This window comes from Gouania willdenowi, chromosome 6, assembly GCF_900634775.1.
Source record: "Gouania willdenowi chromosome 6, fGouWil2.1, whole genome shotgun sequence".
NCBI classification, from domain to species: domain Eukaryota; kingdom Metazoa; phylum Chordata; class Actinopteri; order Blenniiformes; family Gobiesocidae; genus Gouania; species Gouania willdenowi.
In genome coordinates this window covers 4,546,695-4,561,782 of record NC_041049.1, presented here as the reverse complement: position 1 = coordinate 4,561,782, position 15,088 = coordinate 4,546,695, and the positions used below count along the sequence as shown (strand labels likewise).

Sequence of the window (15,088 nt, the reverse complement as noted above, 5' to 3'; positions counted from 1 at the left end):
TGGAGTGCACATTAAAAAGTTAAAGTGTGCTGCGTCACTTACCGTAGTTTCACAAAGGCATCAAAGTTAATGCGCCACTATCCACATCTGATTCTCAGCTTGTCTACTAATGAAGAACCATTGTTATACCAACAAATAGCTCCGTGTTTGCTTAGATCTGCTTCTTACTGCACTGAAAAGGTAACGGTGATACCGGAAGTGATGCCACATTTACACAAGCGATACTTCCTCAACTTCAAAATAAACTGACCATGTTTCGTGACTCGTACTCATTGCACGTTTTGTTTTGTTTTCTTATCTCTTTATAGAGGATCTTTGTGTTTATTATTAAAAAATAAAATAAATTTCAATACATTAAAAAAAACCTGCAAACAGGTTACTAGCAATGACAAAGTGTTGTTATTATCAGTAAACAAGAAAAGCAAGTTGAGTCACTGCAATAAGCACGTAGCCGTACTTTTATTCTCTAGCAGCCTTCAACAGTTTTTTTTCCGGTCACATCAACCAATATCCGGTTACACATCAATCAACGTCCGGTTATACATCAATGTTTGTTTGTTTTTTTAATGCGAACATTTTTTTTTTAAATTCAGACACGCGTTTTCATTGTGAAAAAACATATCGGATGAGCTTTATCAATGTGAAAAAAATATGATGTAAATATGTTTAAAAAAAACAACAAAAAAATTGCAAAGTGCGTTATCTAATGTGTAAACTCAAGGTTTTCGTTGAGTGTTTTTGGTTTTCATTGTTTTTTTTTTTGTTATTTTCACTGTGTTTTTTCCTAAACAGCCTCCCATACATTACTTTGGTCTCAAATATTTTTTTCCCAATTGAGCATTTTTATTTATTTATTTTGATTGACAAACTTTTTTTGATTTAAGTTGTTTTTTCTTTGAGTGAAATTATATTTTTTGATACATTTTTTTAAATTTATTAAATAATAGAAATCTACCTTCATATATTTTTCGTCATCAACAGAAAAACATTCAGACATGGGAATCTTTGTAAATTGCATATATATATATATATATATATATATTTTACAGTAATCTCTAATTCAAACATCTAATACTTTTATTGATATTTATTGAGTACATTATATTTTGGTTACAGTTGCATAGAATAGATAATATAAGAAGTCAATCTTAGTTCTTCTAAAAAATACTGATAAAGTTAGTCAGAAATCCAAATTAAAGTATTTACACTCAAAAGTAAAGGAGTTTGTCAAGTAGCATTGTGACTTTTTGCTCAGGTATGTTTAGGTAAACGTATCAGCTGTGCAAGATGTAGATAAGAAGGTTCTAAAGAAATCCAAAGAATATTTTAAAGATGTATGGATAAATAATATATTTTTTGCTGTTCTCATCGTTTTTGTCACCACAATTTCATAAAGATATCAAATACTTCTTCATTGGGCATTTTTTAAACTTTCTTTTGAAGTATTTGTACCGTTAGTTCTTTGTTTTTGAACATCTGAAGTCAGAAACGGGACAGTGTTGATGTACCCTGATGAACTAACTAACTAAAAAAATAAAGTTACACCAGAAAAAGTATTTTAATAAATATTTATTCAGATTCATCCCGTTTTAGTCCAGTAAAGATTTACCTTGTGTCCAGTAATTCTCTCCAGAGTCAAACTTGCCACTCACACGGATCACATGACACACAACACAATACACACTTTCTTTCCCTCGCGTGTGTCACACCGAATACTTTGGGTAGAATCTGTGGGTAAATCTGGAACTCTTTACACCAGTACCAACATGTTCTGGTAGCGAAAAAGAACATGTGCATGAATCATAAAGCACTATTTGCAAAAAAGAAGGAGTTGTTTGAACAGATTCCAAAGGTTTGGTGTACCTCTTGGCTCTGTACTCGACCCACCAACAATCTCTTCAATTAGATTCTGTAAAAAGTCAAAGGCTTTGACTAAAAAAAAAAAACAACCAAAAAAAAAAAACCTTTTTGATTTAAAAGCTTTAAAACATAAACTGGAAAGGTAATGTTCTTATTGGTATTTCACTGTAATATATGCATAGAAGGCTAGGATTCAAACCCATGACTGTTGAAAATACATTTATGGAACTGAGTTTGACATTTTCAAACACTTGCGGCACATGAGACGAGATACATGTAACAAACAGCTTGTGTTAGCGAGGAGATAAGAAGGTTCTAAAGAAATCCGAGGGATAATTTAAAGTCGTATGCATAAATAACGGCTGCAAAGAACATCTTTTTTCCGCTCGTCTCACCTTTTTTTTTTCTTCTCACCAACAAAAGTTTCATTAAAATAGTTTGAAAGATTCAGAGTTGTTTGAACCAATTCCAACGGTTTGGTGTTCCTCTTGGCTCTTTACTTGACCCACTAATGTTCTCTTCACACCTTTTTCTCTTTTCTCTAAAACTGATTAGATTCTGCAAAGGTCAAAGGGTTTGATTGAAAACAAAAATCAGAACTTTTTTTTATCTAAAAGCTTTAAAAAATAACTGTAAATGTAATGTTCTTATCGTTGCACTGAGAAATCAATTAGGAGTATGCATAGACGGCCCCATTTACAAGCTGCAAATGAGAAAGCCAATCATTACCAGTAATTTAGATGATCTGTTAACACTTACATAAAACAAAACAAAAAACAAATACTGCGACTGTTGGAGGATAAAAGAACAATAAAAGCCAAGTATATTTGAGCAGAATATCAAAACTTATGATGTTGAATGTGACAAACAACTGTTGCTATCGGGAAGATAAGATGGTTCAAAAAAAATCTGAGGGCTATTTTAAAGACGTATGCATAAATTATCTTTTTTTTGCTCTCCTCACCTTTTTTTGTCAACACGACTTCAGAAAGATAGATTTTTAGAAGATTTTTTAAACTTTCTTTGTAAGTATTTGTACTGTTTTTTTGTGTGTGTGTGATTGAACAGTGCGCCCTTAGTTATACAAATAAAAATCACTCTTCTGTATTTTTATGTACACCACGCCGCCGGCGTCTAACGTGCTAACTACCACACAAGCCCGTGACGCAGGTATAAAGATGTAAAAGTAGTAAACGTAGCTTCGGTACAAACTGCTGTACAAACAGGCAAAGTGTGGACGGGCATTCAGACAAAAAGTCTCGCTTTCAGAGACATTTTCTTACGTTCTCAGGTTGACTTCAAAATAAAAGATCCAACGTTGAGATTTTGCAGTTAGATGTGGGAAATGCAAGACTGTACAGATAAAATCACTTTGGTAGTAAATAAAAAGAAGAAGAAAAGTCTGCGTTTTCCTCACAGTAGAAATAACCAACCGATCTGGTAGAAGTCGTCCTTCTCTGCCCACGTTTCAAGTATAAACAAAAATGATCAAAGGCAAGGCGATGTATTGAGATTCAAAAGGCGGGAAAAAAAAGAAGAAGAACAAGACAGAGGTGACACAAAAGGCTTGGTCGTTGCATATATAATTGGCCACGTTGAGAAGAAAAACGGGTATAAAATAACATCACTGACACGTTTCCAAAAGAGACAAAGTAACTCTGTAGCCTCCTGAAAGCCACGCCCACTGTAGCCCACGCATGGAGAAAGGCCCGCTCGTCCACACCACGAAGGAATCAGAGTTTCCACCAACGTTAAAATGCGTCTCTTTTGTGTGTCTTTGCGTAATGACCCGGTGGGCGGCTCCAGTCTCCCTGCCCTGAGTCTGTCTCACTTGGTTAAAGTGCTGGACGCGCGGAAGTAAGAGAGAAACTTAAAACACAGGCTGACCACGAAGTACCAGATGTTTCGTGCCATCTGGGAGCGGGCGATGAACACTCTCCAAATAAAAACCACCAACAGGGTGTTGAAGGTGTAGCGGATGTTCCTCAGCCTGGAAATAAAAGGAAGAGAGACGCGAGAAAAAGAAACGAGTCAGAATGGTGCAATAACAGGTTTGTTCGTTAGGGGGCTGTAGTGAGTCAACTTTTGCATTTATTTGTTAAAACAGGGAGGAAACAGGAAGGAAATAGGGAGGAAATACAAAAGAAAAAGGAAGAAAGCAATGAGGAAACAGGAACGAATTAGGGAGGAAATGGGAAAAAAACAGGAAGGAAGTAAGGAGGAAACAGGAAGGAAATAGGGAGGAAACAAGGAGGAAATAGGGAAGAAACAGAAAAGAAACCAGGAGGAAACAGGAAAGAAAAAGGAAGGAAGCAATGAGGAAACAAGAAGGAAATAGGGAGGAAATAGAAAGAAAACAAGGAGTAAAAAGGGAGGAAACAAGGAGGAAATAGGGAAGAAACAGAAAGGAAACAGATAAGAAACAGGAAGGAAAGAAGGTGGAAATAATGAATCATTCTAACATTAATCAAAAATAATTTAGCATTGACCGTCCTTAGCACTTCTTGCAACATGTGATACCAGAAGACCTCACTACGCCACCCTGTGGTTGTAAGTGGTATTACATTCATTTAAAATGTGTAATTATCTTTGTAGAAATTTGACCACATCCTTTTTTTTTTTTAAAACTAGTGAAAACAAGTAAATAGCAACTAACTGTAATTTAATTCAAAATATCAAAAACAAGTGATATGTTTATCAAACAGTCAAATTACATTTTTCAAAAAAGTTGAATTTTTGCTTCTACAACAGATTCTCCAAAATACAAAAACAGCAAAATGACTTAAAAAAATGTTTTAAAAATGCACAAAACGGACAACAAAAATACACAAAATGACTCTCAAAACACAAAAGATGACTAATGACAAATACAACTACTGAAAAATGTCAACAAAAAACAAAAATATAGAGGATGACAGATAAATATAGATAACAAAAACAAATAAGCAAAATTACTCCAAAAAAATAAATGAAAGCTTACAAAATGTCAACAAACTTTTAACACACAAAACAACAGAAATATACAGAATTACAGTAAAAACAACAATAAAACCCAAAAAACAACAAAAGTAAATAAAAAAAACACAAACCCTTTGTTCTTTTCTGTATTTATGCTGAGATTGGTCTTCATTCTAAAGGCTGACATGACTATTGTGACTCTAAACAATATTAGTTTAGTGACAGTATGTGTGTGTGTGTGTGTGTGTGTGTGTGTGTGACTCACTTCCTCAGGTGTTGCCTTGCAGCAGGAATGTCTGACATGTCCTCGTTCAGGACGTATTTCTTGGTGCCGATGCAATAATTGTCGATGTACTCGGGCCAGTTCAGCTGACGCACGTCAAAGTTAAAAGTCTGAGAAGAAGAAGAAAGAAGAAAAAGAAAAGAAAGAAAAAAAAGAAAGAAAGAAAGAAAAAAGAAAAAATGAAAGAAAAAAGAAAAAATGAAAGAAGAAAGAAAAAAGAAAGAAGAAAGAAAAAATGAAAGAAGAAAGAAGAAAGAAGAAAGAAAAAAGAAAGAAGAAAGAAGAAAGAAGAAAGAAGAAGAAGAAGAAGAAGAAGAAGAAGACATGTTCCACATTTAGTCACTAGAGGGCGTAACAGGCTTGATCTGTTCAACATCACGTCTCAGAAATAAATATAATTTTCTTTCCATTAAAAACCTAAAGCTGAAATATTTACAGCTGTAGAGAAACCAACCAAAACATCAACATCACATCCAACCATAGACCTAATCAACCCAGATGAAGCATCCAACATCTGGCCTTCAGAGGGATGGATGGATGAGTCCAGGGTTGGGTCTATTACATTTTTCAATTACAATTACATCTTAAATTTTCCATGTTCAATTAAATTTAAGGTTACCGAAATTTTTACATAATTTTCCCCCTGAAAGTCAATTACAATTATGTTCTCAATTACTAAAGTTCAATTACAATTAATCCCAATTACTGAGCCTTTAATAAATAAGCCTTATCATCCTATTGTGTTAGTTTCCCGTTAGCATCTCTTATGATCATGGCTCAGTTTTGACCTACGTCTTAAATCAGCTGTAAAATACACTAAAAATATAATCAATCATCTAATTTGTTTCTCGTCTCTTGTTTACCTCGTTAGGCTTCCTAATCAATAAATATATTGGCATTAATATTTTTGGTCTAGGGGCATCTGAGCCTTTTTTCTGTCAGAATATAGCCCTAGATCTATATTTTTTAATTTAAAAAAAATGAGAAATAACAGATAAACTTAATATGAAACATATTTTAATAATTGTTAACTACATATGTGTCAGATATAGAACTTTAACTTGATTCCACAGGTTTGCGTTTAATTGCAATAGTTTCATAGACTTTCCATGCTAATTACAATTATAAAGTAAATTTTCTGAACTCAAATACAATGAAATTATGATTACAACAGCAACAGATTTTCTAAAATTACAACTACAACTATAATTTAAAGCTGTAAGCAGCGATGAACGGGCTCCACACACGCCGGGAAGTGGAGCACGTGTAGGTGTGTTGGGTGTCGGTGTGTGGCAGAAATGTTCAAGTGTTGAGACGATGTCGACCATTTTCAAGGATTATATCACATAGTTTCTAACAATGTTCTGTGCAAATATAAAGGTGCTTTCACACCGAACGTGACTGAATGACTGAAGCAACTCGATTACATTCAAATCAATGTAAATGACGCAACCTCAAGTTATCTCCCCTCAAGCGACGTGACTTGTGTAATTTGAGCGACAAGGTCGAGCTCGACTTCGTTACTCAAAGTTGAAAAATCGGAACTTTTTAAGCGACTTAAAGCGACAAATCCCTCGTCCTTCACTGTGTGTAGAGCGGAGGCTGCAGCCCCTCCCTGATCCCTCCTGTTTCAGCACAGACGGCTGCTGCGGAGGCTGTATGACTTCCTCAATTTATCAGGGCAACATTAAAGCGGTTAATTTCTTGAAAACCACAGTAACTACTGATCATAACACATTCTGAGTGAACTCTTCCTTTAATATCTCCGTAAGTGATCAACTCTCTCTCAACTTTATTGTTAAATTTATAACACAAACAAATAAACATGTATGTTTAAAATAAAAATATGAATGTGTGAAGTACTTTAACAGTGCAGTGTTGGATGCAAGACGTATCTCTCTATAAAAGCAAGGAATCTGTGTCTGACTGATGATGATGTCATCACTGTACAGAGGGATGATGTCAGAATTTTGCAAAAGTTCCACGGTGATGATGTCATCAGTGCCAGCTGGGATCAAATACAATTCAAGGGGACGCCATTGAGTCATTTTGCCATTCACATGTTCAATTCCCCCAAAATATGACATTTTTCACCAGTCCTAATATGTGTTCAAATTTTAATGACTTTTTGAACATGTTTAGGTCCTCAAAACTGTGATAATTCCTTTATAAGAAAAATAAAATATTAAAAAAGGAGGTGGATTACAATAGGGCCCTTATACGCACCGTTGTGCTCGGGCCCTAAATATGTCATAATTGTAATTAATTATCAGTTAGGATTATAATTGACCCCAACCCTGTGTGTGTCCCACCTTTCTGTCGTCAGGCGCGAGCTGGCCCATCAGCATGCTCATGTTCTCTGAGCTCCACTCCCAGTCCTGGCTGCTGAAATACTCCAGCAGGCTGATGGCCTTGTGCAGACGGTTGAAAATACGCATCATCCTATCAGAGAGAGAAGGAAAAGCTTTAGCGACTGGTTAGCTACTGGTTCCTGGTGTTTATTAGACACAGCGGCTGAACTCACTGAGGTTTCTGACCCGACAGACGCAGGAACAGGTCGTAGATGAAGGCTGGGAACTTGTGGCTGACCAGGATCCAGTACTGGTTGATCAGGTAGTTGGAGGTGATGTTAGCGTTGGGCCGACGGAACGCTTGTTCCAGCGGGTTCCTCTTAAAGGACGACATCACATGGTGCTCTGCAGGGGGACGAAAGGAAATTAATTATGGTTCAAACTCAGAGAAACCTCATAAAAAAATGTAAAAAAAAAAAAATCACAAAAAAACAGTTTTTATGACAGAACAAGAGCTGAGTGGAATAAACGTACACTAATGACTTAAACTCAGGCAGGAAAAATTATTCATGTTGCAGATCAGACATGAGCAACTGGTCGCTCTGGGGCCAAAAACAAATGCATAAAAGCGACTCAAAAAAACAGAAAAAATTGAGAGAAAAATAAACAAAATAACACCAAACAGCACACAAAGGACAACAAAAATACTCCAAAAATACACAAATAACAGAAACGCAAAAAGAGACAACAAAAAATACACCAAAAAGACAGAAAAACAACACAAAACAACGTAAATCAACAACAAAAAATGACAGAAAACACAAAAAACTACAAAAATACACAGAAACTCCTTTAAAAACTTACAAAATGACACCAAAAAACACACACAAAATGATTCATGTTGCAGATCAGACAAGTGTAACTGGTCGCTCTTGGGCCGCATGCGGCCCTTGGTCTAATTGTGGGTGGCCCCTAAAACGAATGCATAAAAACAACTCAAAAAACTGAAAAAATTACAGAAAAAACAACAAAAAACAATGTAAAACTACAACAAAAGTGTACGCTTTAGAAACATACAAAATGTCAAAAAATAAACTAAATAACACACACACACACGGAATACCAAAAGTGACTCTAAAAACACAAAAAACAACATAAAAAATACACATACAGTATATGACTAAAAACACACAAAATTACAAAAACAATCAAAATAACACTACATATAACACAAAGACCAATAATTAAAAATGAAAAAAACATATTTATGGGAACTTCTTCATGCCGTCTACAAAACAGCAGAGTTGGAACCGTCGACCTCTGCAGTCACAGATTGTTTCGAGTCACGAATTTTGTTTATCAAATGTCGATGAACAAAAGAGGTTTACATCGACTTTTTTAACTTTTACTGATTTTTAGAGCAAACCCAAAGCAGCACAAGTTGTTATTTTGACTGAAAAAGCTGCTAAATGATCCTGAATGCTTCACCTATAGAACTCAATGACGTCATTCCAACATAGCGGCGCACAGCCTCTATAATAGTAAACTAGTCTCATTTTTAAAAGTTAATAAAACAAATGTGGTGCAAAATAATGTGTTTTGTTAGGCATCGATCTTCTCATAAGGACATTTCAATGGTTTTAGGCCACATTTGTAAAAACAGTGGAGGATCCCTTTAAGATGTGAGCAGATAAGATACAACCATCATGTGCAGCTGACAGACTTGTTTTGGACACTGATGGACGTCCCTTCCTGTCCTCTGATCATCTAAAGCATCATAATAATGATCTAAATCAGATTCTGGAACTAAAAGTCGTGACTGACTCCACATGAGCTCGTGACAAAAACCCCAAGAATGCTGAATAAAGTGGTGAATCTGCTCTGATGGTGATGTCATGATTTCCAGGAATGACTCAGTCCGTATGTCCGTGTTTCCCTGGGAAAGTCAGACACAGTGTTCCCTCCTCCTCCTCCTCCTCCTCTCTGAAAAGCTGCCATGTGATCACAGACATTACATCACACACAGCAGGCAGACTCGTCCTCTTCCTACCGCTGGTTACCATGGTAACGAACATGTAGCAGGGGCGGCTGTGACGCGAGGTGACAGGCAGCGTCTACCACAAAACAAAGGCCTTCTCTTTGATTTATCAAAGGTTCAAATTTAACTGGGAAACGATTGTAAAGAATAAATAAAGCAAAATGTTTCCCAGTTTGAGAGACTTCTACGGCCTCTTTACCTGCCACGTGTGGCCCTCGGGCTTGATTTTGTGTAAATGCACAAAATGACTCCAAAAGCCCATAATATGACAGAAAAATAATCGAAAATTACTCCGGAAATACAAAGGACGACTACAAAAACACAGAAAAATACAGAAAATTATATCAAAATAGAAAAAAATGCCTCCTAAAAAATGAGATACAAAGAAATTGGCTGCAAAACTACACAAAATGAGAGAAAAATATACAAAACAAGAAAAATAGTCCAAAAACAAAATTTACTCCAAAAACACAAAATGACAATATAGAAAACAACTTTAAAAAAATCCCTCCAAAAAACAGAATAACAAAAAACACACAAAATTCACACATTTGACTGTAAAACTACACAAAATGAAAGAAAAAATACAAAACCACAATAAAACACACACAAATTGACTGCAAGTCTACACAAAAATTAAAGAAAAACATGCAAACACACAAAACAGCAAAACAATGAAAACACAAACAAATAGAAAAACACAAAATGAAACTTTGTTCCTTCCTGTATAAATGCTCAGATTGGTCATTTTTCTAAATGTTGACCATGTGGCCCTCACTCATTACATCCTTTCCATGACTGTGATTTATTGTGTTTCTTTGTTCTAGTTTGTTCCCAGTATTCCCCGTGATATCATCTCAATCCAGCAGACATTTAAATTTGGATCTTTCCGGGTAAACCACAAAATAAAACAAACACCATTGATTTCCTGCCACTTTCAATCTGTGAAAACACCAGAAATGTTTTTGGGGTCAAAAAACACTTCTATGCCTCTGTCTACGGGACTCCAACTCCCACAATGCAATGCACCAAACGTTTCCAACAATATGAATAAAGTGAGTGTGGATCTCAGTGGAGATCAAAACAAACCTTTGAGCATCAGTTTCACCTTTTACGTCATTTTTTAGGCCGGTGTCACGGTCTGTGTTTACATCCGTGCTGAGATTATAACCCTAACCCTAACATAATCCAATAAACAAATAAAACACGTTGAAAACAAAAACAAAACACAAAATATTATTTATTTTTTTTAGCAAAAATGTGTTTTTTATAAGTGCATATACAATCTCAGTACGATGTGAACTAACACTGGGCTACCAGACTCAAAACGCCCTCACTTTGTCGTTGTTGTTGTGTACACTAGTTAAAATCACTACTCCTCTGTTATTTGTGAACGGATTGGGCTGAAATTTGGTACGTATAATCTATGGATGTGTACCCGTCAACGGTAGGAGCCCAATTTTCGATTTGGGCCCCAAGGGGTCCCGAAAGAAAAAGAAAGTTGATTTCTCATTTTTTTGCGAGTCAAATATTTTGAAGGTTGGTAGTACCAAATCATTGGCACATATCAATATATAAGTGGGGCCCATTACCCCGTACGTGTCACGGGGGCACCAGGGGGACCTCGGGGGCCCCATTTTTCAAATGACTACTCCTCCGTTAGTTTTCGTTAGATCAGAATGCAGTTTGGTATGAATACTCCACCCCCCATTTCCGGTAATTTGAAAATTTATGGGAACACAGTCGTGTGATATATCGTTTCATCAACGTAGATTAAGATTATGCCTCGCACAATTCAATTAGGGGCCGAGGGGCCCACCCCCTTTTTTCAGCAATTTCCATTAAAGTCGTTTTCGCATTTATTTGTGAGTCAAATATTGCAATCGCGATATTGTCCGTGGTACCAAATCATTGACACATACCAATGTATGAATGGGGCCCATTACTCCGTATGTGCCATGGTTATTCCAGGGACTGAACTCTCCGGAACGTGGTAAGCGCTATTTGGCGCAGGAGACATTCCGCGGGCCCGGCCGTAGTTCATCAGAACTTGTTTTTTCAAGCAAAGATTCTGATCTGGGTTTTTAAATGAAACAGGCTTGGATTCATACACAGTGTTTGGAATAACGGCGTTTGTTTTTCAGTAACGGGGTAATCTAACTAATTACTTTTTTAAAGTAACGTTCCCAACACTGTTCATACATCAGATTATTTTTGTGTGCGTACGTTTTCTAGATTGAAAGGTTTGCCGATGTGTGAGTACGTACCGATCTCTCCCCAGTGGAACGGGTTGATGCCGCCCGTCGTGCAGTTGTAAACCAGAGCAGTTTTAGGTCTGCAAACAACCAGACATGAAGGTTAGAAACTAGATGTTTACGACTGTCTTAGTTTTACATGATAAGGTGTGTGTGTGTGTGTGTGTGTGTGTGTGTGTGTGTGTGTGTGTGTGATTGGTTGACCTGTGGACTGCAGTGTACCATCCAGCAGCCAGAGTCAGGTTGATGACCACGTCCACAGGAATCAGATCAGCCACAGCGTCGTTGTTGGCCCTCATGGTTCGTAGGATGCCCTTCCCAGCCTGGTGGAGGAGCACATGGTGGGAGTGGTTTGATCAGAGCTCCGAATAACAGAGTACCAGTGTAACCACGGTACTTACTGCTATGAAGACGCCACTCGGCCCGTTGAAGTTGTCGATCCAGCCCTGAGGTGAGGTGTGAGAAACAGAGAGGGATGTTTAATCCTCATGTTATTGACATGGAGACATGTGGTGGTTTAGGGGTCATGTTGCTTCCTGTGGTGGGAGGGCAGAGGACCATAGGACAGCCAGGGGTTGTCGACTTCAATTATGTTCCATTAAAAATGAATGAAACCTCTGGTGATAGTGACTGAGAGGCTTAATGTGTCTGATCCACAGCTGATCATGTCTATAAATACAGAGCAGCACGTTTTATTAATATTTTACACAATGTCTTCATCAAATTAAATGAACTAAAATGAATAAACAGAATCAGAAGTACTTTAAACAAAATGAAAGACCATTAGAGGAATATTTTACAGCAGATGTCAACTTTTATCACCACGGGAACCACAAAGTGTGACTTTATCTGATCCAATGTTTTTGGAGTCATTTTGAGTATTTTCCCTATTCTGTTTATTTTTCTCCCATTTTGTGTGTTTTTGGAGGGTGTTTTTTTTCTTTTTTTGTTTTTTAAGTCTCAGTTGTTTGTGTTTAAATTATTTGCATTTTTGTTGAATTTTTTGTGAAATTATTTAAATATTTTGTGTATATTTTTAGCCATTTTGTGTATTTCTGTTGTCTTGTATATTTTTTGGAGGTTGTTTTTTGTTGTTGCTTGATTTTAAATTAATTTTAATTTAATTCTGTTGGCGTGTTGTGTGTTTAGAATGATTTCATAGTTTTTCTCCCATTTTGTGTAATTTTTTATTTTTGTTTGTTTTTGCAGTATTTTTTGTGTGTTTTTGTGGATGTTTTATGAAATTATTTAGATACTTTGTTTAGATTTGGAGTCATTTTGTGTATTTTTAATGATTTGTATATTTTTCTCCCATTTTGTGTTTTGGAGGTCGTTTGTTTTTAAAGTAATGTTCTTACACTTTTATTGATGTTTTCTATAATTTTCTGATATTTTCCGTTGTTGTGTTGTTTGCTTTGAGTGATTATATATATATTTGTTTCTTTTAACAGTAATTTTTGTGTTATTTTGATTTTTTGTGCTTATTCGTTGTTATTCTGTGTTATTTTTTTTGTCCTTTTGAGTGTTGTTCTGTAAATTTGTATGTTTTTTGGAGTCATTTTGTGTATTTTCTTTTGCCGTTATGTATATTTACCTGTAATGTTGTGCGTTTTCTGGATCATTCTGTTCATTTACTTTGCTGCACGTGGCCTATGTCTGTTCTTCAGTAAAATAAACAGCCTTTTAACCACAGTAACCAGTTTAAACTGGGATTAAAGGTGGATAAACTCACAGGGAAAGGCTCCTGCCAGCTGGCCCCCACTATGGAGGGTCTGATGATGCCGATAGGAAGCCTGTCCTGCTCCTGCTGCACTGAGTACTCTGCCAGGGCTTTGGTGTAGGTGTAAGTGTTGGGTCGGTCGCCGATGAGCCGCGGTGTGATGTCCAGCACGATGCTCTCGTCCATCCACCTGAGGACAAACAACCAATCAAAATACAGCTTATTGAACATTTTGATATCCTCCAGGGTTGCAGTCCTGCCTGTTTTCTAGGTCTGTAGGTGTGTGTAGGGAAACTAAAAAGTTCTTTCTTCCACTCACTCCAGGGACTCGATGAGCTTCCTGGGCTCGACGGGCGGGGGGTAGATGACCTCGTCGATGTGCTTACGGTTGCAGTTTGCATAGGCGGTGGAGATGTGGATGAAGGCCTCCAGGTGGTGCATCTGTTGGGCCAGGCTGAGGAGCTGCTGGGTGGCCATGACGTTCAGCTGCAGGGCGTGTCTGCAGGGGAGACACACACGTGCACGCACACACACAAACACACACCATTATTCACAGAGATTTCTGCTTAGAAACACAACAGGGATCAAATTTACGGTGCGACACCACTGACACAAGCGACTCATAACACAACTGGGACTTCTCAAGCTTATCAAACTGATAAAGACCACAAAAGCATATTTCACAACTTTTTTGTAAAATACAATTTTTGGTAGTTGTTACGTCAAACAACATTCTCAATGTGTTTTAAATCACTCAGTGCCATTGACAAGAAAACTCGTCAGTTGTGTTTTTTCACAAAGATTACTAGAATACACCCTGGCGGAGGTCCCTCATCCATAGCTAAGCTGTAGTGTGATGTAGTAACCAACTGTGCCCTGAAGGTGGCAGCAGCACACATTTAGATGATAGATTAGCCACTGATGCTAGCTGTAGCTAAGGAGGAAGTGATATAGAGAAGCATCCAGCAGCTCACAGCACCACATACTAACACAGAACATGTGTGGACCTGAGTGGATTATTGATAATATTGCGATCGTGAAATAAAACCATCAACGCGTGTCGGGAGGAAGAGGAAATTACATCTGTGTGATTAACGGGGGAGCAGATACAAAATACAGTAAGTAAAACATTCAACTGTGAGCCAGATCAAAAGCCTTGACTCAGTGTTGTTGTTTTTTTATTTATGTTCAAATGTTATAGTTAATAATAAAGCCAAAAAAAAAAAATTGCTTAAAAGTCACAGAAAAAGCTCTGAAACTGGTGATTTGTGTAAATCTTGCTCTATTAAACTGCTGATTACGGAAGAACTACACTGTAGCTACAAACAAAATTATTATTTCTGATGAAAGTAGACGCTAATCTTTACGAATTGGTTTAAGATTGTTATAGTACAAGATATTCTGTGGGTCTTTAAAAATCAGTCAAAATGCTCTAAAACGGCTGGCACTGAGGGGGTAGAAATTCTGACACTGAATGAGTTAATTTGAAAAGCTGACTTGACCCAGGTTGGGCCACAAGCCACAGTTTGGAAAAGGCTGCAGCAATAAAGTATCAATTCAAAAGCTGACTGGCATCTTCTCTGCTTGGTTAAGTTTGTGGTCATATGAATTGACAAGGTGTCGCCGTGGGTGCACTGGTTTCAAAATAAAAGTATTTGGGGAAACCTGAACCCTAGAAACAGA

The 15,088-nt window shown here is 37.0% G+C and overlaps 1 protein-coding gene across 1 annotated transcript in view; it reads right to left on the bottom strand.

Annotated features, from left to right (window-relative positions):
• Positions 1–1,554: 1,554 nt before the first annotated feature.
• LOC114465848 (fatty acyl-CoA reductase 1) overlaps positions 1,555–15,088 on the bottom strand; it is a 52,841-nt gene continuing 39,307 nt past the window's right edge. Inside the window, exons 4-12 of the mRNA XM_028451122.1 lie at positions 13,725–13,904; positions 13,418–13,595; positions 12,087–12,131; positions 11,890–12,008; positions 11,698–11,765; positions 7,626–7,797; positions 7,414–7,543; positions 5,084–5,211; positions 1,555–3,850 (exon numbers count right to left, since the gene is read on the bottom strand). Coding sequence (XP_028306923.1) covers positions 3,688–3,850; positions 5,084–5,211; positions 7,414–7,543; positions 7,626–7,797; positions 11,698–11,765; positions 11,890–12,008; positions 12,087–12,131; positions 13,418–13,595; positions 13,725–13,904 — 1,183 coding nt within the window. The 3' untranslated portion in view covers positions 1,555–3,687. The remainder of the gene's footprint in view (positions 3,851–5,083; positions 5,212–7,413; positions 7,544–7,625; positions 7,798–11,697; positions 11,766–11,889; positions 12,009–12,086; positions 12,132–13,417; positions 13,596–13,724; positions 13,905–15,088) is intronic.